At 36.9% G+C, this 21,200-nt stretch overlaps 1 protein-coding gene across 1 annotated transcript; it reads left to right on the top strand.

Annotated features, from left to right (window-relative positions):
* The first annotated feature begins 6,550 nt into the window (after window positions 1-6,550).
* On the top strand, window positions 6,551-19,891 carry LOC135690139 (enoyl-CoA hydratase domain-containing protein 3, mitochondrial). The gene is made up of 10 exons (XM_065207616.2): window positions 6,551-6,694; window positions 8,882-8,994; window positions 9,404-9,539; window positions 11,778-11,849; window positions 12,388-12,421; window positions 14,187-14,271; window positions 15,870-15,979; window positions 17,590-17,648; window positions 18,461-18,567; window positions 19,218-19,891. The coding sequence occupies exons 1-10, from the start codon at window positions 6,638-6,640 to the stop codon at window positions 19,318-19,320; spliced, it is 876 nt and encodes a 291-aa protein (XP_065063688.2). The 5' UTR covers window positions 6,551-6,637; the 3' UTR covers window positions 19,321-19,891.
* The last annotated feature ends 1,309 nt before the right edge of the window (window positions 19,892-21,200 follow it).

Raw genomic sequence — 21,200 nt, 5'->3', positions numbered from 1 at the left:
TGAGTACGCTTTTACAGATTCCATTGTAGTATTGTCGTCCTGTTAGACAAAGGCATGGGATGCTGGGATGGGCTTAGGGGGAAGGGGCTAGCCCCTCTTTTAGTTAGCCAATTTTACGTTAACTATTGCGTTTAGCTTGTTTTTTATGACAGGTAGTACCAAATAGGGTAAAGGTGCTGCTCTATTTGGTGCTTCAATAAAGATTCACAAAGATGCCACGAATTTTTAAAACATTTCCTTGCAACTTCGACCAAAACAAAGCCTAACACACGTCAACATGAGCACCAGGTTGAAAAGCTGTTCTGAAAAGTGATAATGATAATTTTGGTTTCGGACATGAATACTGCGAAATGACGTATGACATATAAAGATATAGCGCTAAGACAAAGAGCACGCAAAGATAAAACTAGCTGAAGCAAAGATGGCTCAGTTGTTAGAGGCACTGACTACAAACCCAAGGGTCCGTGTTTCGAGTCCCTGGCATGACCAAACTTTCACCCAGAGTGGAGAGAGTCGCCAGCTCTCTGTAATTCCAGGCGTAGGAATCACGAGGTGTGGTCACATCGAGAGGAAGGACCAGGAAACTGCTCGATAAGCATAGCTTCTCAGTGTCCTAAAAAACTACCTTCGGACGCTAGGTAGCAACAAATACAAATACAAATAGCTGAAGCTAAACTTAGTAGCTGGTTATTTCTTCTGATACATACGCTGGCTGACTATTAATAAATACTACATATTGACTTCGTACATTCTGATGACCACATTGTTTCCAATTCGTTTGGCAAACAGCAAGTTTGACTGAAATGTTTAGGGTGACCAATATCGACCTCACGATTACGTCTTTCTTGGCTTTTCATTTCATAATATTTCAATCTAACGATATATGTTTATACAACCCTTTCTAGTACAGTTGTTTTGCATCAAACAAAAGTCAAAGATATTTAAAAAATAATACGTAAGGATGGCTACGTTGGTGACTTTCCTAATAGTTTTGTCAAATCTCTATATCACGACAGGCAAAGGATATAGGAGAAAATTTTCGAATTTTGATGCTTCTAGTTCCCTGGAAAATGCACTCTTTTAAGCAACTTTCACTAAAGCCATCCTCCTAATCCTATTGAAAATTACTATTTTTTTGCAAAATAATTTACAGCAAATAATAACAACAATTTTGCCGTGGTCTTGAAAAATACCAGGTAATCAGTTATTTCTAATGCTAGGTAAGAAGCAGCACTGGTTGTCAATTTAGATCCCTCTTTCCATCTTAGCATACCTTTTGAATGTTAAAAAAAATCTGGAGCTTATAGTGAATTGCAGTTGATGCTTCTACTGAGAAGCTTTAAGAGAAATGGACACAAGGCACAATTTTACCTAAAGGGGCCTGGATTTTATGATGGCATGAAGGTCTCTTCCACCGAGCGGATTTTCCTTAAATTTCCTATTGAGATACTATTGGGGGGTACGACAACCCCCACACCTCCCGGTCGCGACGCCCCTGGTAAAATGTTTGCTTTTTTCAAAGCCATTTTCAAGTTCTCTACCGCTAAAAAACTGTAGTATATTTCCTTTATAGCAGTGTGCCAAATGAGAAGGAGTACAAAGGACAATCCCCCCACCCTCAAACCCCAATATGAATTTAGTTCCGACGGCACTGTATTGTGTTTTGCAATAATTTAGAGGCGTCCGGAAGTTCTGGTGAGGCCATGGGTGCGGCAAATGTCTTCTTTGATACACCCAGCTTAAATTACAATGCTTTGGCAACAAGGGAGGGACACCCGTCTGTGATCTGCTTCACAGGAAAGGAACAACGGAATTAAAAAAATTCGTTGATGAAATAAGTACAATACTGCTTCACGATAGCAACAAAGTAAACATAGATTCAAAGGAATGAGAATGACCAATGGTTAGATGCTGCCTTCCAAAGAAACAGGGAAAACCCCCGGTTTGTGCTCGCATGGTCTTTATTGTTTTTCCCATGGCAATCAGCGGCTTTTAATCACAATAGCCACACGTTGAGCTTCAACTCACTGTACAGCCGAGTACATTACTAGCAGCTCTTTCGTCCAACATATCGACAGGAAACACAGACCATTTTCTCTCTGGTAAGGAGTTTTAGAGTTTATTTCGCCTAACTTCCGTTTTGCCCTTGTTCCCGCAAGTTTAAATGGCTACACAATACCTTTAAGGTTCAAGTTTTGCATGGCCTTTTGCAGTCGAAGGGAAACGCCTTTTTTTGTCTTGTTTCGGAAGATATGATTTCACCGGAAATTTAGACAACTATTTGCTGGAAATTTGTCAGCATTCATAAACTTAGTTGTCTTTGATGATACATTGGCTGTTGCTTATCTTGATCACGTCTTACCGTACAACAAAAGAGCAACCTTCGTGATCACTTCGTGAACTTAAGACCCAGCAGCTGTTTCTTCATCCATTTAGCCAAGGGAAAATTGGATAAAAATGTTTTGAATAGAGTTTGGTAGCCTATTTATTTTTGAATTTTTGTCGCTCTATCTGTTTACACAAAGTAATGTTAAAGCTATGCGCGTCATACGAGCAACGAGTTTCCTGCAAACAATACTGATTTATTTCATAATGATATTTGTTTCATCAATCAAGTAAGCCTGCTTTGGAAACTTTGTTGGACGGGCTGAATAACTTTCAATCTTTAACGAAACGCCGAGACATCGAGGAAACCGCCACTCGAAGAACGAGTCAGTTTGTTTCTTTTGTTATCTGTGACCAAACCACCCAAACACGCTATGTTCAAGGGGAAAATACCTGTTATTTACTCTAGTAAACGAAAACAAAGCCTAAAAGAACAAAAGGGCGTGAAACTTAACCGAGTTTGTTCAATTTCTTCTGCAGGTAGTTTGCTGGTCAAAGTCTAAAGCACTATGAATGTTCTGTGGGCTATAATTTGGTTCATCGTCCTCATCTTCTTGGCCTGGCCTGTAGGTGGATTTTGTGCCAGCTGGTATGTTTGCTGTCTTCCTTTCGAGGTTTGCATCGACCCAGTCAAACAACTAAACGAGTTTCTATTCAAAGGTGTGAAGCTACCGTATGAAGTTGCAGTCCGCATGAAAGACGGCAAAAATGGATGGTAAAAAACCGAAATTCGACACGCCTACTTCAAGGAAAGCAAAGGCGCATTCAATGCTTTGCAACTATTACACTATATGTACATTTAAAATACAATTCTTATACAAAGATCTGTGTTGAATGTTGTTGGACAGAAACAAAATATTTCAGCGAAGCATTTAAATGGTTTGCCACGAAAATAAAGATTAATAATGTCCTTTTATACCCCAACTATATTTTGTTATAAGAGTTCTTAACCCTTCACATCTCTAGTAGTATTCAAACATAACTTTGTCACAATAATAACACAAGGATTTTTGATCTTATAAGGTTTTTGTTTTTCTTGTAGAAATGTTTAAACAATCATAACACTTAAATTCTTTATAGTCGCTGTCTTGTCGGATCCTTCATTTATCACTATGTTTAGCAGCCGAGCACCCGGTTATTGATTTCCACACCCGTCATCGTTGCCAACGGGAGTTTCCTGTAATTGGCCCGGCCAAACGAATAAAACATCGGCATAAAACATCATCCAACATTGTTGCATAAATCATGTTTATTCGTTTGGCCACCATGTTTTACGATGTTTTATGAGGGTGTTTAGCAGGGTGTGACAAATTGATGTTGTAGTGGGAACGTTTCTGAAATATAATGGGCGTGACCTCAAAATATTTTCGCTCACCGCAACGTGGGCTTGAGGTCTTGCACCGATGTACATGCGTACTTTTTTCTCGGTTTTACCTTAACGATTATCATAACCACAACGAAGAATGTGAACTGTGGCGGATTAAAGGAGGCAGTTGTCCCCCTCACCGAGTTGAAGCAAGTCTGGCGCCCCTTTTTGTGACTTAACTTCAAGGACTAATTAGCCTGTGCTCAAGAACCCTAACTTGAAAGTCGAGGACCCCTAACTCTACTTTTAAGTTAGGGGTCTGGGACACAGGCTACTTCATCTTATTTCAAAGGCAATTTGTCTCGTTGTGGATTGGTCAACGAGAACAATAGCTGGAACAATAGCCTAAACACGATTCCAGCGCTCCGCCATATATTTTTTACAATGCGATAAATTAACGGGGGACTGGAAACAATAAAAATCCCTTTGTTCTTATAATCAATCAACGTCGTGACAGATTGCCTTTAAAGGTAATTCACATCAAGGATCACCTTAAAGCTAACTTTTTTTACAAGACAGATAAACTTTTGATAAGTCATGCTTTGGAAGACAACAGATGCTATCTACAAACTTGCGTTCTTCAATTCCTGCCTTCATCTAAGCCCTGTTCAAACTCTATCTACACGTCTACTGAAACCAAATTGAACTATAGAGCACAATTATGATAGAATGTTTGTCTGTTGTGCCTAGGACCCCTGGCTCTTAATCGATATTTTTGAATATGCCGACTATCCCTAGAATTTCATAATATAGTTTAAATATTCTTTGCGTCGCTAACAAAGATGGCGGCCTTCACCGTGACCTGTCTAATTATACACCCATACACAAACTGAAAATTAAACCAAAACGCCAAAGGCAAACTTTCAGGGCCCCCAAGGTTTTATTTCCTGGCGGAATAGTTAAATCTTCGTTGCAACCACCGGTAAGGAAAGAGCATTCGAGTCACTATGGTGGAGCAGCGAATTTTCATCCGGCAAATTCATATATGAAGAGAAAAACTTTAATTATAGACCTTCAGTCCTGTTCAGACTATCTATCATTGCTTTGGCACAATTATTAATCCGTTTTTTAAAAACTTGAATAGAGATTCTTCTGCCAGTAGGATCGGAAATTCATGCATACAGCTTACTCTCGTCACATATTTCTGAAAAAGTTTTCGTCGCCCAAACATTCAACGGCCCCCCCCCCCCCCTCATATTTGCTCTGGATCCGCCTATAAATGAAGACAATTTGATATAAACTACATTGAGTGCAACAATTTTCGGCGTAACAAGCTTTCGAACAGATCTTTTTCCGAAAATGTGTTTGTATTGTACATGTACATATGGTAGTTGATTAGAAAATAAATTTCAAGTTAAAAAGCCAAGTCCACAATAAAAGCAAGCCATGGAAAATTAATGAAAGCCACGGCAAGTCAAAGGAAGCAACGGCAAAAAAGAGAAATTGGGGATCACTTTAGTCTTTTTCGGCAACTCAAATTATATAGCTTTACCATAGATGGCATTACCAAGTTTTTCTGTTATATGCCTAACAGAAAAGAATTTGCCATAGTAAGGCTTTTGAGTACTTGGCACAAGAACCCTGATCTACAAAAAGGGGGCATTTTCCAGAAAGGGTCTATATCTTGGTAGATATATCGTTACACAAATTGTGTATTTTCACCAATTTCATGCTTTAATCACAATTTGCGTGATTTTTCAACTTATCAACCTCACAGCCTTCGATAAATGACTGATCAATTACAATTTCATCAAGAAGCAGGCTCGAGGCTAGAAGTGGGCTTAGGGGGGGGGGGGGGCTAAAACCTCAAAGATGGCGAAAGATTCTGTTGTTTAGTTGTTATATTATGTTAGTCTACGGCTTTAGCATCGCCAGAATGTTTCTGGCCTCGGGCTTGGCAAGACGGCGCACATCTAAAACAAGTGACAAAAATATAAGCGTAATTTGCCTTGAAGCTTTTTTCTACAACCCGCATCCTCGGCAATGACAAATGATGTGAGTTATATCGTCATCAAAACTTATTTTCATAAATTTTGAATTTGGACCAAATAACCTAATAGGATAATGAAACACATCCATCAACAAATACATTACATATCAGTTAAGGTATTTCAAAGGCTTTTTCCCGATCAAATAAATTACCGAAAATTCCCCATTCTTCAAATTCATCACTGCCCATATCTCCTCTAATTGTTAACATACTTAACTGATTTTTATTTTTATTTATTTTTACATAAGGTGGTAACAAAGTTTTAAAGATTAGTTATTATGAAGCCACAATTGAAACTATCCCCTGTGTGTGTAGGGATCTCCGCGTAAACGCTACGCAGTTTTCCCACGCCAATCAAATGGATTTTAATTGCAAAAACATTTTGTTTATCAGTTACAATACCAATGACATGAGCACTTGAAGTTTAATATGATTTTGCAATTAATCTCTTTAACATCGCGTATTTAGCTAAAAACACACTATTCTATGATAAGGTTAGGTTTATGTATGTTTCAAAATTATTGCTTTATTCAAAACCTTTTTCAATTTTTTCGCAGTAGGTATTCTGTAATGCTTTCTTGTGGTCACAGATAAAGGAAATTAAATTAAATCTTGATAAGTGCACGGGTTGTTTCTTAAACAGAAAATAAACTAATTACAGCTGAAAATGACAAGCAGAAAAAATTGATTTTGTATAAAAGTTAATTTGTTTATATTTGGCAGCCATGGCCATCCGTCACCGTTAGCTCTTTCTTTTCTAAACACTGGACAATATTCTCAATTTCTTCCTGTTTAGTTAGTCTTCGTTTCCGTTTGTTATTTAGAAACATCAAAACGAGGCTACACAATCGTTGTGTTGGAGAGGCCTAATTTGACCACTGCAGAGTTGGAGAAAGATGATATCGTCAAACTGTTCGAGGATTGGCAGGAAATGGACCTTACCTTTAAAAAGAGTATGGTGATACATTTTAGTTTTGCAATAAAGCTATAAAAGTTCAGAGTCAGTAGTAATTGGGCATTTCTTTGCTCTGTCGCGTGCCACATCCACCTGTATCGAATGTACACTAAGGTGAGCAAAAGTATTGCACCACACCCCCCCCCCCAAAATGGCTGCACCGCCGCAAACGTTTTATAGCAAACCAAATATCAACTAGCTATAGCAAGATGAATAAAAACTTTAGGATGACTGTTAGGGTGGATAATAATGGAGAATTTTTCAATGTATAGTAATGGAACTGAAAAAGGCAAAAATCTTATTTTTTCTTTTTATTTTAAAGCTATATCGACCACAGCAAAAATATGAAAACCTAGCTATAATGATAAGATTACCTGTACTATATTTGCAATAAAAAATTTTTCTTTCCACAAACCGTTAAGATTTCTAGGCAAACTCATAGATACTAACTTTCTGCTTGGCTGCTGGAAACTGTTAATTTTCGTGACTGTTATAAAGTATTTGTCAGAAGTCTTGGTCACATTTTCTTTGTACTGCAAAGGGCCTATTTTTGTACACCATTTCATAACGTGTTGCAACAGAATTCCATTGATAAAACATTTAGGAAATCTTTAACTTCATCTATTCCAGCAAATTGTGATGTTGTTTAGGAAGCAAATAATGCTGTAAATTGCTCAAAACAGCATTCCATATCTGCTTTGAATGAAAATAAAAAAAACTTTCTGGGATAAACAGTTGAAAGCAGTGACACACAAGTGCCTGAAAAGTTGTCATTAAAGACAGCTGTAAAAGTGTAACTCTTCGCTAAATTCAAGGCCAATAATGATCTTCTCGTATCACAAATTTATCATATGGCATTTCAAAGTAACCTGCTGCAAAAGTTTCTGATTGGATTTAACAAGTTTTACAAGGGTTCCAAAGGTCCTAAACTGTCCAATGAAAAATTTACTTCTCTGATGCTTTAAAAAGATATTTTTATCAAAATTAAGAAAAAAAAGTGTTGCCAATGGTTTGAGGTTTAATGGTTTCACAAAAGTGGTTTGAAGTTCTAAGGACATGTTGTTTACAAAGCTGATGCCGATATTCAATCATCAAAGTGGTGCAATACTTTTGCTCACCTAGTGTACATATTCAACATATACAAAATTAATTTTGATTGAAAGACAGGGAAGCTACAAGATAGATATTGGAAAACCAATAAACTGGTCAAATGTTTCATTCATCATATCATAATACTTGTATGATTGTCTTCGTAGGTAAGGCAATCCTTTTCTTTAAGTTACAACCCAATAATAAATCATTTTGGCCCTTTAAAACAGTGTTTTTAGCATGCTGATGATTTAAAATCTAACAAGCCTAAAAAGAATGAAATATTGTCTATTTTTATAAATTGATTGTAAAATGGTCATTGCAAGGGAGAGGGAACCCATTCCCTGAGCAATAATTTTTCAACATTCATTCTGCCTGTGCATTATGATAAATTATCTTTGGAGCCCGTGCAACATATTTGCTTATTTGTTCATGTTTTCTAGGGATCTTCTATCATTTAATTCTGATTTCTAATTATCAGATAAACAAAGAATACACAATCTCTTTGAAGGCCTTTGCTTCAAATCCTGTGCATGATTTCTCTTATGACCTTTCTTATCTGCAAATTTGAATTTTATTGCTATGGGGTTCACCATTCAGAAAAAGTACTTTACAGTTTGGGCTGCATGGATGATTATTTAAGATAAACAAATATCCAATAGATTGCCTACAAATCCAAAGCCAGTGAGCAGTGACATAACATTAATCGAAGGGCCGGAATGTCTTTCTAGGCAAGAAAGGAAGACAAAGACAATATTGTCCTTCATTTACTGCTGTGTAAATTTCTAGAGCAATTTTCAATTCTGTCAGCCTAGTGAAAGGATGTTGGTGATGTCATTCCCCCAACAATACCCTTCCCTCAGATACACCCATGCAAATAAGAAAAAGTTCAGAGCTAGAGATTTATCATTACTTTTCACTCATAATATACTTGCTACCAAACAGCTCTACAATGATGAAGCAACTTATTAATTACAATTGATACTTGTGTCTTAGTTAATTTGAACATTAATTTTTTTGAAGTTGTAAGACCTAATTTATAAGTAACTAATGGGCATCAGATTGAGGTTGACAGAGATTTTTGTTTTCCACACAGTTATGCAGATATTTAAAGTATCAATATTCATCAATGTCTGATCAGGCAAATTTGACTAAAGTTTCACAAAATGATGGGATTTGTAATATAATGCTCCATGATTCAAGAAAGAGGTAAGATAATTCTGAATGAAATTTGCTGGAAAAGTCTCAGAAGAGTATTATTTGATTTAACCATTTGTTAACTCAACAGATTAAGTTGAGTTAGTAGATGTAGTAAATGATTCTTTGCATCTCTCTGCCCTGGTATACCATTTTGCCTCTTTCCCTCAATGTCCAGGTTTTGATTTTTATTTAGCCATAATATGTTGCATTTTCTTTTCAATTATTCCACCTTTGATTTATTAGCATATTTATTCCAATAACTTGAATTGTAACCTCTTGATTATAATTGTTTCATGGTAGAAGTTACAGATAATGGTATTTGCACATAAGGCAATTAGGAAAGTTGTTTGAATCTTGATACAAGTAATGCCTAAGGTGAGTCTCAGCTTTTTATTATGCCATTTTCTCTGATTTTTAGAAATTCACTTTCGGCTGGAATGCTGGATGAATTAAAAAGAAACTTGTATGAAGCTTCAGCAGATAAAAACACAAAAGTCATAATTTTATCAGCAAACGGACCAGTATTTTCAGCTGGACACAATTTGAAAGAGTTGGTTTGTATCATTTTACTTTATATGCTGATGAGAGCAGGGGCGGCTGGGAGTAAATTTTTGTTGGTATTACTTTTTCAAACGTATGGAAAATGCATGAAAAAGGAAAATTAACAATTTCTTTATGAAGGAATTTTGAACCTCCTCAGCTGGAGGGGTATATGGGCTTTGCAACACCCCCCCCCCCAATTTGGCCCAGCCATACGTTGGGGAAATATGCATATCTTCAATTGACTCTAAACAACAAACAAAAAGTCACCAAAAGACATAAATTGGTCGGGTATACACATTTTTGTAAGCAACTAAGAATCTGAGCGAATGCTGAAAGTTTTAAGTTAATTGGCAATTTTAGTGCTGTATCTCCTAGAAAATAAATGCAGATACTTCCTTGCTAGCATTTCAAAAAGAAATCTATGAAGAGCCTGATTTCCTGTTGGTCTTTTTAAACAAACTGGAGGGCTGTAGCATTTGTCTGAAGGGCTTTCGAGTGGTGATTAGTCGTGAAAAAGATTTGGCGGCCCCTTCCTCTGAGCCACCATGTGGGCCCGTTATTAGAATCGCGATTGTAATAACGGAAACCACTGCGTGAAAGCCCTCTGAATACCTTCAAGGTTCAGTTCAGTTCATCATTCATTTCAAATGCCTTTACATAAGCAACTTGCAACATTTTGAATAGCTACAGTTTACAAATGTACAAATAAAATTTGAAAGGATGCAGGCTAAAAATTTATTATAGAAAAATACATGACGAGATATATCTGGCACGGTCTTTCAGTTCGAGACGTTGCTAGTGAGTTAATTCCACCTGTTTCAAAATAATTAGAGATACAAAATAATAACACTTTGAACACCCAGACGATGGTCATTCACTTGATCTTTCACAACACGATTCATTTTGTAACAGCTAACTTACAAGCAAAATCATAAAACAGCACTGGCAAAAGGTAAATGGCCGCGTTATTAGAATCCCAGAAGTAATAACGGGGCTGCTAGGCTCCTTTATTTCAAGGACCAAGAACAATTGAATTTTACGTCATCGGTGAGTCCCGTGACAAAGACTTTGCTGTTTCCGTTATTAGAAACGCGAAAGTAATAATGAGATCGGGAGCCTCGAACTAGCTTTGAACGATTTGAAATACCATTGAAAAACATAATAGGCTTCCTGTGGTTAAGGATTAGCAGGTAATTATCATCCCCTCCAGATGAATAGAGGACAGATACCATATTATTTCTACGTCATTGGTTGTGTCTAGCAGACGAATGCACCAAACTGATAAAGACTTTGGAAAAAGTGTTATTACAGTAATAACGGTAATAACACTGCCCGCCGCCCCTGGATGAGAGGCACTCTTCAATTCATCAGAAAATCATGTCATTTTTGGTACTTAGCAACTGAAGTCTCATTGATTTTTTTGCTTTTAAAACAAAATCGTTAATTGCAGAGATGGTGCTGTAGGGTGTTATGGGGGGAAGCTGCCCAAAAATTCCCAATGACACCCCATTGGCAGCCATTACAAGAAAAGAAAAAGAACTGTCTGAAATTTGAAGTCAAATTAGGGGTTTGCTTTTTTGTAAGAAGAAGAAGGCCTAATTAGTCTTTTAACTTTCAGTAAAGCCGTTAAAATCATTAAAACTATGGGGCTCGATTGTTCTTAAATCATAAGGGTTTATGAAATGCAATTGTTAAATATTGTGCTTAAGGGGAGTGTTCAGGCCCCATTTGCAAACAAAGTTTGACAATTCAGCGTCAAAGCACCCCTAGATGGGAAAAAATTCTCCTTTGAAAGGAATGTTTTTAGGAGGTTTAACAACTTTGTTCAGAATTACATTCTAAAGTACATCAGTCTCAACTTGGCCTTAAATTGTTCTTAATTAAAATTAACTAATTTGGAGGGTCGTGTTGTTAAAAAATTGTTCTTATGAGAAAATATTTTATCAAAAACTGTTGCCGAACTTCACAATTTTTTAGGGGTCAAAGAGAGGGGGCCAAGGGGCAAATTTTTCCACGGTTTCCCAAAAGAAATGATCTAAGAATGATCTAAGATTGTTAGCACATCATGGTTTGGTTTCTAGCGCCACCTTTTGTTAATCGCTTCCTATTTTCTGCAATTCATTAAATCGCCAGGGATCTTGCATTTTCGTTTTTATCATTATTATTTCCCAATTGAAATGCAGTAATATCTTAAAACTATGTTATTTGTAAGTCCAGTTGTTAAAATTCTGATTAAAGCAGCATCTTAGCTTGCAGAGGAGGGAAAAGAATTCCATGAACAGCTTTTCCAGCGTTGCTCAGAGGTCATGTGTCTTGTACAGGTATTCTTCTTGCGCTTACTTTGTAATTGAATTTTTTTGATGATAGTTTAAGAATTTGTTCGAAACAGAAGTTCTTGTTTTGACTGCAGAAGTTAGGGGCAGAGGGTTATAACCTTGGAAATTTTGCTTCGGAAGTTTTGCTTCTTTGTGCAAATATCTTATTTTAGATTAGTTCCACCCTAATTTTAAAATTCATCTCACCCTTCTTTTAGATGAAAATATTTGCTTGCCGACAGTTGAAACATCAAAGGCAACTGACAGATACTAAAGTGGCTTAAACTATCTATCAATCAAAATTACCCAACCAATGAGCTTTACATACTACACACGTGTTTATTTATTGGCCAATAGTTAATTGACAAATAGCTTCAGCCACTTTGGTATCTATCGATTGCCTTGAATCTTTACCCAGATACAGGTAAAAATAGTACCTTGCCATTGTTCTAATCATTGTTAGTACCGCCAGTTTTTGTCAGCAAAGTCATCGTTGCTAATGATCTTATCCCATTTAATTTGGATATTCTCTGTTTTAACTTAGGATGTCGAGGTTCCCGTCATTGCGCAAGTCAGAGGTTAGTATTTACTTTTACATTTTCTGTTTTAACCCGATTTATTTAGGCTAAACCAAGACTTGAACGCTTTTTGTCTATGCGTAAGAAAGTTTTAAATTTATTCTCGTTTACTTCTGCTAGCTTTTGCGCCAGATCTAAATTTGGGGTCTGGAACATAGGCTGGCTATCGCAGGCTATGTTCGTTGATTGAAAATTGTCAGTAAATTATGTGGTTTCCTCTCGTAGCATATTGTGCTTCGGAAGATTAAAAGTAACAAATCGCATTGACACGACATCTCTTACTTTTGACCGCTTTCCATTGCCTATAACCACTTACCATTGCCTATAACCACTTACCATTGCCTATAACTGCTTTCCATTGCCTATAACCACTTACCATTGCCTATAACCACTTACCATTGCCTATAACTGCTTTCCATTGCCTATAACTGCTTTCCATTGCCTATAACTGCTTTCCATTGCCTATAACCACTTACCATTGCCTATAACCACTTACCATTGCCTATAACTGCTTTCCATTGCCTATAACTGCTTTCCATTGCCTATAACTGCTTTCCATTGCCTTTAACCACTTACCATTGCCTTTTAACTGCTTTCCATTGTCATAACCACTTACCATTGCCTATAACTGCTTTCCATTGCCTATAACTGCTTTCCATTGCCTATAACTGCTTTCCATTGCCTATAACTGCTTTCCATTGCCTTTAACCACTTACCATTGCCTTTTAACTGCTTTCCATTGTCATAACCACTTACCATTGCCTATAACTGCTTTCCATTGCCTATAACCACTTACCATTGCCTATAACTGCTTTCCATTGCCTATAACTGCTTTCCATTGCCTTTAACCACTTACCATTGCCTTTTAACTGCTTTCCATTGTCATAACCACTTACCATTGCCTATAACTGCTTTCCATTGCCTATAACCACTTACCATTGCCTATAACTGCTTTCCATTGCCTTTAACCACTTACCATTGCCTTTTAACTGCTTTCCATTGTCATAACCACTTACCATTGCCTATAACTGCTTTCCATTGCCTATAACCACTTACCATTGCCTATAACTGCTTTCCATTGCCTTTAACCACTTACCATTGCCTTTTAACTGCTTTCCATTGTCATAACCACTTACCATTGCCTATAACTGCTTTCCATTGCCTATAACCACTTACCATTGCCTATAACTGCTTTCCATTGCCTTTAACCACTTACCATTGCCTTTTAACTGCTTTCCATTGTCATAACCACTTACCATTGCCTATAACTGCTTTCCATTGCCTATAACCACTTACCATTGCCTATAACTGCTTTCCATTGCCTATAACCACTTACCATTGCCTATAACCACTTACCATTGCCTATAACCACTTACCATTGCCTATAACCACTTACCATTGCCTATAACCACTTACCATTGCCTATAACTGCTTTCCATTGCCTATAACCACTTACCATTGCCTATAACCACTTACCATTGCCTATAACCACTTACCATTGCCTATAACCACTTACCATTGCCTATAACCACTTACCATTGCCTATAACTGCTTTCCATTCCCTACAATAACAAGCAACATGAAAACCAGGTCCCGTTGCTATAGGGCCGCCGCAGGTACGGTTTAGATCTGCGGAGGCAGACAGAGGCAGATATTTGCCTGTGTATCATCCTTACCTTTATGTTAGCGATGTTGGCGATTTCAATGCGGGTTAGTGGCTATGTTGAAACAAATCTTGTTTTTAAATGTGTTGTCCCTTTACCAGGTTTAGCAACTGCAGCAGGATGCCAACTTGTTGCAAGTTGTGACCTTGCCGTCGCCTCCGAAAACGCAAAATTTGCTACTCCTGGGTGAGTCTCTCATACCTTTTTTTGGGTATACATACCTTTTCTTAAAAGGGAGCTCTGTGCCAATATCTTTTCCAAGAAACTTGTGGACAGTACAAAAAGCTGCTTTTTGAGCAATCGGGTAAAAGGAATTGCTATCGAGCATCTTGAAAAATAAATATAGTGTGAATTTGCTCACAAATTATACACATGGTTTATTATTCCTTTAAAAAAGCATTCTACACCCAAATATGTTTTTGACTTTTATAGCTCTTTCCGCTTCTTTGTTGTACCGAAAAACGGTGGGTGAAAATGTTTTTGCATCTGTGTTGCATACTCTTGCAAAAATGTGCGAGATTTACTCTAATGCGATAGGATTTCTGGTGATGTTTCAAACAAAGCAGTATTAACCACTGGGAAACTAAAATACCACTAAAACTTTAATGGTATGGATAATAAATGTGTTCAAACAACCCGAATGGAGATTTTAGTTTCAGCTCGGACCTAACATTCACTTTGAATAAGGAAAACCGCCAGCCCAGCTTTTTGATATCTTAAACTGAAGGAGCTTTCAGCTCAGGCCTAGACCTTTGTTTTTGTGGCTTGCCAAAATTGATCATATTCTGTTGGCTGGATAAGGATATTCCTGATGTTTGAAGTGATTAGTTCCTATGACTCACAACCCCCTTTTCCACCCCAACCACATTTCAATCTAATTGTCGTTAGTTTGATCTAGGACAGTTTTCAGTATTATCATTTGATAAGGTCTGATAGCTCAAAGAGGTAATATTTTATCATAACGATGAATGGAACTTGCTTCTATTGCTATGTCGTTTTATTTTCTGTATTCCTCTATGTTCATTTACTTTTTCATTTTCTGTCTCCCTCCTTACGTTTGATTAATCGGTTGCAGAGACCCCAATGAATCTTATGAAAATAGTTTTAGCCAAGGTAGTTTTGCAAGAAATCTTTTTGCGCAATTCAGGGGGTAAACGTAGATCTTCGCTTCTTTCAAGTGGTTGTTTTACTGCCGTAGACAAACACTGAAGATTTAGAATAAGTTACATGCCAGCCTCTAAAAGCAGATTAGACATTTTAGCAAAGTTATTAAAATGCCTGATCTACTTCTTTAACAACAAAACCGTATTCTTATGAATGATACTGAACTAAAGCTTGTATTATTCAAAGTAAGTAGAAGATTATGCTTAGAGGAACTACAATAAGTATAACTGGATGATATGATAAAACTGTCTAAAAAGTTTGCCCTAATCCAGTTTGGGACGAAAAGCTATCTTTTTTTGTTCTCTTTCCATCTGCATTGAGCAAATCAAAATTTAAATAAAATATTTCTCCACTTTTCACTAGAGTCACGACGGGACTTTCGTCGCTCTATAGCGACGAGCCATACTATATGACAAGCAAAAGAAGGCAAAATTCATTGCCTTCATTTATCTGCAATAACCTACGTGAAAATAAACACAAGAAAATATTGTCATTTTATTTGTTGGGAAGACCTATTGTGTTATTATTCTGTTGTTACCTAACAGTGCCTTCCCCACCTACAAAACCAGTAGATTTTGCTTTTTTCAAGTAAGCTGATGCTGTTTTAATGTTATTTTCAGGGTGAGCATTGGCCTCTTTTGCTCGACTCCTGCAGTGGCTATTGCAAGGGCTCTACCAAGGAAGATAGCAATGCAGATGCTTCTTACTGCCAAACCAATAACTGCACATGGTCAGACTTTCTTTTTAAATCTTATCGCTAAGCTAGTTGAAAAATGGTGTGTTGTAAAACAGTAGACAAATCCTCTAAATAACAGCGCACACCTCCAAGCAACAGAAACATAGCCTTTCCTAACACTTTTATTTTTGGCTGTCAAAGTCTTGAGCAAGCAAAATCCAGACAAAGGACACCTCCCAGCAATGGAAGGCACCTCTTTTCGCACTTAATTCTGGTCTACGTCGGATTCACTGTATGAAATAAAAGTATTATGAAGTCATCATTTAGTTTAATCCTTCTGAACCTATCTTCCAAACTTAAAGTTTGTTTGAACCCAGCGTAGTTATTTATCCTGAAGCAACCATCCTTGATAAAACACTCTCAGTAGCGGTTTCAGGGGGATCCAGGGGGTCCAGGGGGTCCATGGCCCCAGGCCCTGCGCTTATGATAGCTAGAAAGAGGCCCACATCTAGGAGAAAGTTAAAAATGGTAAAGAATAAGACCCCCGCAGTTTTTTTCGGCCCCAGGCCCCGCAGTTTTTTCCGGCCCCAGGCCCCGCAGTTTTTTCGGCCCCAGGCCCCGCAGTTTTTTCGGCCCCAGGCCCCGCATTCCCAAAAAACCGCCACTGAGCACCCAGGATGAATTGCTCATGATTCATTAGCGTAGGAATAGTTAACACTATTTCTGAATCCGAACACATCGGACAGAGCTCTCAGAGAGCTGACAGGCAATAAAAACACAGTTTTAGAGAACGCTGAAAAGGTTTTTTTGGGGGGATGTTGGTTGAATTTTTGTGCCACATCATTCAAGGCCTAGGAAGTGCTGGAAACGTCCATTTTTACATTTCAATTTTTACCTATAAAAAAGGAAAATAAGAAGATAAAAAGGTACATTTTTGGAGTCATTTGATTTCTAATGAATACTGAAAAAGTTGTTTTACTGAATCGAAGCAATATTCAGCGAATGTCTCAAAAATGGTGTCACATCCCTTTGATGAGTCTGCCCCTGGAAATGATCATGGGAATGACCTTATAGCAGTGAAGCAACTTACTTATTGTAGTGACGTAACCAACGGGGATGCGTGTGTGTGGAAACTCCTTCAAGAATTTCTGCCTTTCCAGTCAAACAATGTTTATTTACTGTGCAATTATAAAAAAGTCTTACTTGAATGAAAAAGAGGCCACTTAAACTACATCAATCTTCACTCCTGAGAAAACATTTTTGGTATACCATACAAGTTACTTTCTTATAGCAAATATAGCAAATATTTGAAACAGTCTCCCCTCTCTATTTAGCCCACCTTGGTTTTCGGTTGGACATATTACTTGACCCTGGTGATTCTAAAGACGATAAGAATATTTTCATGGACTAACTCTTCATTGTAAACATGACATAAAATCATTTTATTCGCCCTTTTCCTTAAAGCCCCCTCTGAAACCTCGAAAATCGAATAAATCAAACCCTCTTTTAGAGCTACAGGAGCCTAATCGTAGAGAAAATATGATTTTTGTTCCTGAATTCTGTCGTCTTACATCTTATTTTTTGGGAAAAAGTTTTTGGCCCATTCACCTTTTCCGTCATAATCGCATCACATATTTGAAAAAAGAAGAATGTTTACTTTTCAGACGCACTGAATCATGGACTTGTTAATAAAGTTGTGAAAGACGAGGACCTAGAAGAAACGGTAAGGGCTATTTCTGATTTGCCTTAGTACATTTGACAACCGCGATCCAATCTTGTGAACAGCATGAGTTTGTATTTGACTCAGGCTCGGAGCACGTTTGACTTCAGGTTTTCTCTTTGGAAAATAGCGAAAAAGTGTTTGCAAACCATTCTAGCCACCAGGAAGTGGCAGTAGGCCAGCAATGTAGTAATCCGCATGAAACCGTTGAGTTATCTGATTTTACCCTACAAGTCCTTTTTGCTAATAAACTTTTATAGAATTATCAATAATTGTCTGATCTGATACTGAAGTGTGGTTTTAGGACTTTTAGAGACCTGGCCTTTTTTGACCATTTGTGTTGCCCTGCATTTACGTTGTACTGTTTTTTAGTATTACATTGTTTAATATTGTATTCTATTGTATTTTGTTCATATATACATGTAAAGTTTATGTATATTATTCTATTCTGTATTCATGCAAGCTCTACTAACTTCAATTCTAATCTACCTTGCGACACTCCAGCAAGTATATATTCGATATGAGTCGAGGGTTCAAAGGAGAAGAATGAACTTCTTTTTTCCCACTTTCCCTGTACTATTTCGATACCTTGTAATGGATAACGGCCATAGCAAATTGATAAAAGACAATTGATTGGTCTGGTTACATTTTAATTTGAAGATTTATAAAAGAACAAGAAATTACTCAAAGATTTTGATAATTTACAATGTTTTAAGGTCAAAGTGTGTTGCTCAGACTAAAAACTTTTGTGATAATGCTATTCATTTTTGTATTTTTTTTAGATAAATTGATTTATTTAAGGATATCTTTTGCAGACGCTTGAGGTTGCCAGAGGAATTGCCTCGTTTAGCCGTCCGGTGATAGCACTTGGAAAGAAATGTTTTTACAATCAAATATCAAAACCACGAGATGAAGCATATAGGTAACAACCATGGTTATAAATTACAGTGAAACCAACCATTGACGGACACATTTTGGACCATTCATACTTTTCATTTAAGAGAAATGACCACTGTTTAGAGATCACTTGTGCAATTCAATAACGGCAAGAAAGACACCTATACCTATTGGGTCTTATTTTCAAGAAAGACACCTATACAAACAAAACCTATTTTCCTATTTTTGAAAGTTGTTTGTTATAGATATGTCTGTCAATGAAGGTTTCATTATAACAATATGATTTACTGTTTATTGATTTTCTTAGAAACTTACTGTTTGTACTGTAAGTTACTGTTTGTCATATAGCGTTTGCTTTGGTGTACAGAAGAGAAAGTTCTAAGTTGCAACTCTGAATTTCACGCTAAATCTGATCATCAGACAACCTTCTTAGAAACTTCGATTTATATATACTTTATGTTCTGTCTGTAGCCTAAATATAAATTTAGGTCATTTACTGATAGCCTCTAATTGAACTCACCGGACTACCAGAAAGGCCATTCGAAAATTTTCAGTCATGTATTTACCCGAAACCCGAAAGGCCATTCGAAAATCTTTAATTATGTATTTCTCGTATGAGTCATTAAATAAATTCGTTGAACCTTCTCATATCTTCTAATTTTTGTTTCATTTTAGAATTGCGGAGTCTGCTATGGTACACAACCTCACGTTCACTGATGCACAAGAAGGGATCAACGCCTTTTTGCAGAAAAGAAAACCTAACTGGACTGACAGCTAGTTTTCGTATCTTTGAATGACTGCTGATATGTAGGCCATTAATCTCCCTGCCACTGTTGTTCTCTGTTACTTCGTAGGACAAAAAAACAGTACCCGCCACTCTCTTTATACTGAGTGCAAATGATATATATTTTCCTTGTAAAATTTGGACAGAAGGAGGACAGCTTACACAATCAGTATCAGGTCATGGTACCACAATATTGAAACATCCTTCTGTACAACATAGAGCATTCAAATGTACAACTCCAGTTGGTTATGTCACTAATAAGCTTTTCATACCTTTCGAATTAACCTCTTTTTAAACTAAGGGTTTCTCCGTTACGTTCTTATTGGTAGTTTTCGCTTTCAAGAGAGACATTTCGCTACATCGGTGTTATTTTGAATTTCTGGCTTCAATTTTTTATCAGATAAGAGCTGGTGCAATATCTTTCTCAGTATGAACTTTAAATTCTCTATATGAGCATCAAAAAATCATGCCGTAATATACTTCAATTTTAAAGAAATAGTATTTTTGGATAATATTGGTAGATAAATATTTGGATAATGCGGAAGAAAATGAAGAAATGAAGAAAGATCGTATAGACATTCTTTGCTTGTTTACTTTTTTGTAAGAAAAAGCATTGCTATGAAAGTTTTATGCATACGAGGTATTTTTGCCTCTATACACAATTTCATTCGATAAAACCACATATCAAAACAGTGGGTCTAACTTTGTTCCGCCATTTTTTTCACTGAGGGAAAGAGAAAGATACCACAAGGTGCCAAATCAGGTGAATATCCAGTTGGGTCACCAACTGGATTGAATTCTTCGACAGAAGCTGACCTTAGTGTATCAACTCTTCTAGCTGCATCAACATGCTATGCATACCACGCAAAGAAAGTCCTTTCCTTTGGAGGAAGCAACACAGAACTACCTTCCCCCACATTGCCAAGCTAGCCCAACAATAATTGCCAATTCTAGAATATAGTGTTCATTCAGAGCGGCTTTTTTCTGAGGTTGGAAACATCTTCGAAGACAAACGTTCAAGGCTTCTTCTAAGTAATTGCGTGAAGTTTCTTATCTTGCTTCATAACCTAACCGTGGAAGACTGTAAATTTTGAAAAACTGCTGTTTGGGACGCTTTCGGCTCTTAGAATTACTTAATCTTTTTATAACTGGTTTCTCTGGAAATTTTTGTCGTTCCAATTAAAGGGCATATGTCGCATTAACCGTTGGCTAATAAACAAAAGGGTTTGGAGTGGAATTCCATTGTTTTGTGACTTTACTGCCGTAAAAATTCACCCTCGATTTCATGCTTTGTACAAGATAATTGTATTGCATTAGCCACCGGATTTGCAAAAATCAGGGATCTGGCGCCGGATTATCTGGCCTACCGGATATCCGGTACACCCCTAATTTAGTTCATCCGACGTATCCTTAACCTTTTGTCAAAACTCTTCCCAACAGCTCTCTTGTTCTACTGGATATGAGTTTCTGAATTTGTCCATGTTTGCGTTTCAAGGGGGAGTGATCATAAAAGTCTTTCAATATTCATTGCATAATAAAGAGTCTTCCATAAATTTGGTATAGGTATCGCAACATAAGTCTATAATTATACACAATTTTATGCTATGCACGATATTTGCTAAATCTTAGGAAGACAGACTAAGCTTAGAGTGAAGGTGGCTCATAAGAGTGGAAGTTTCAAACAAAGTTTTGATAGGAAGATTGGACATCAACATTGAAAATTTTATATCGTCCAGCTTATAGAATTGTAGCCTTAGGAATTAAACTTTATATCTAAATTTCATCAACAATTTTGCAAAAGTTTTTTGGAAACAATGTCTTTGTTCTGCTTTGCTTCAAATGTAAAATATAAACGATAATTTACATTAACATTA

This window comes from Rhopilema esculentum, chromosome 5, assembly GCF_057945365.1.
Source record: "Rhopilema esculentum isolate cy_ngs chromosome 5, ASM5794536v1, whole genome shotgun sequence".
Taxonomy (NCBI): Eukaryota; Metazoa; Cnidaria; class Scyphozoa; order Rhizostomeae; family Rhizostomatidae; genus Rhopilema; species Rhopilema esculentum.
This window is presented reverse-complemented; position numbering and strand designations above follow the sequence as displayed.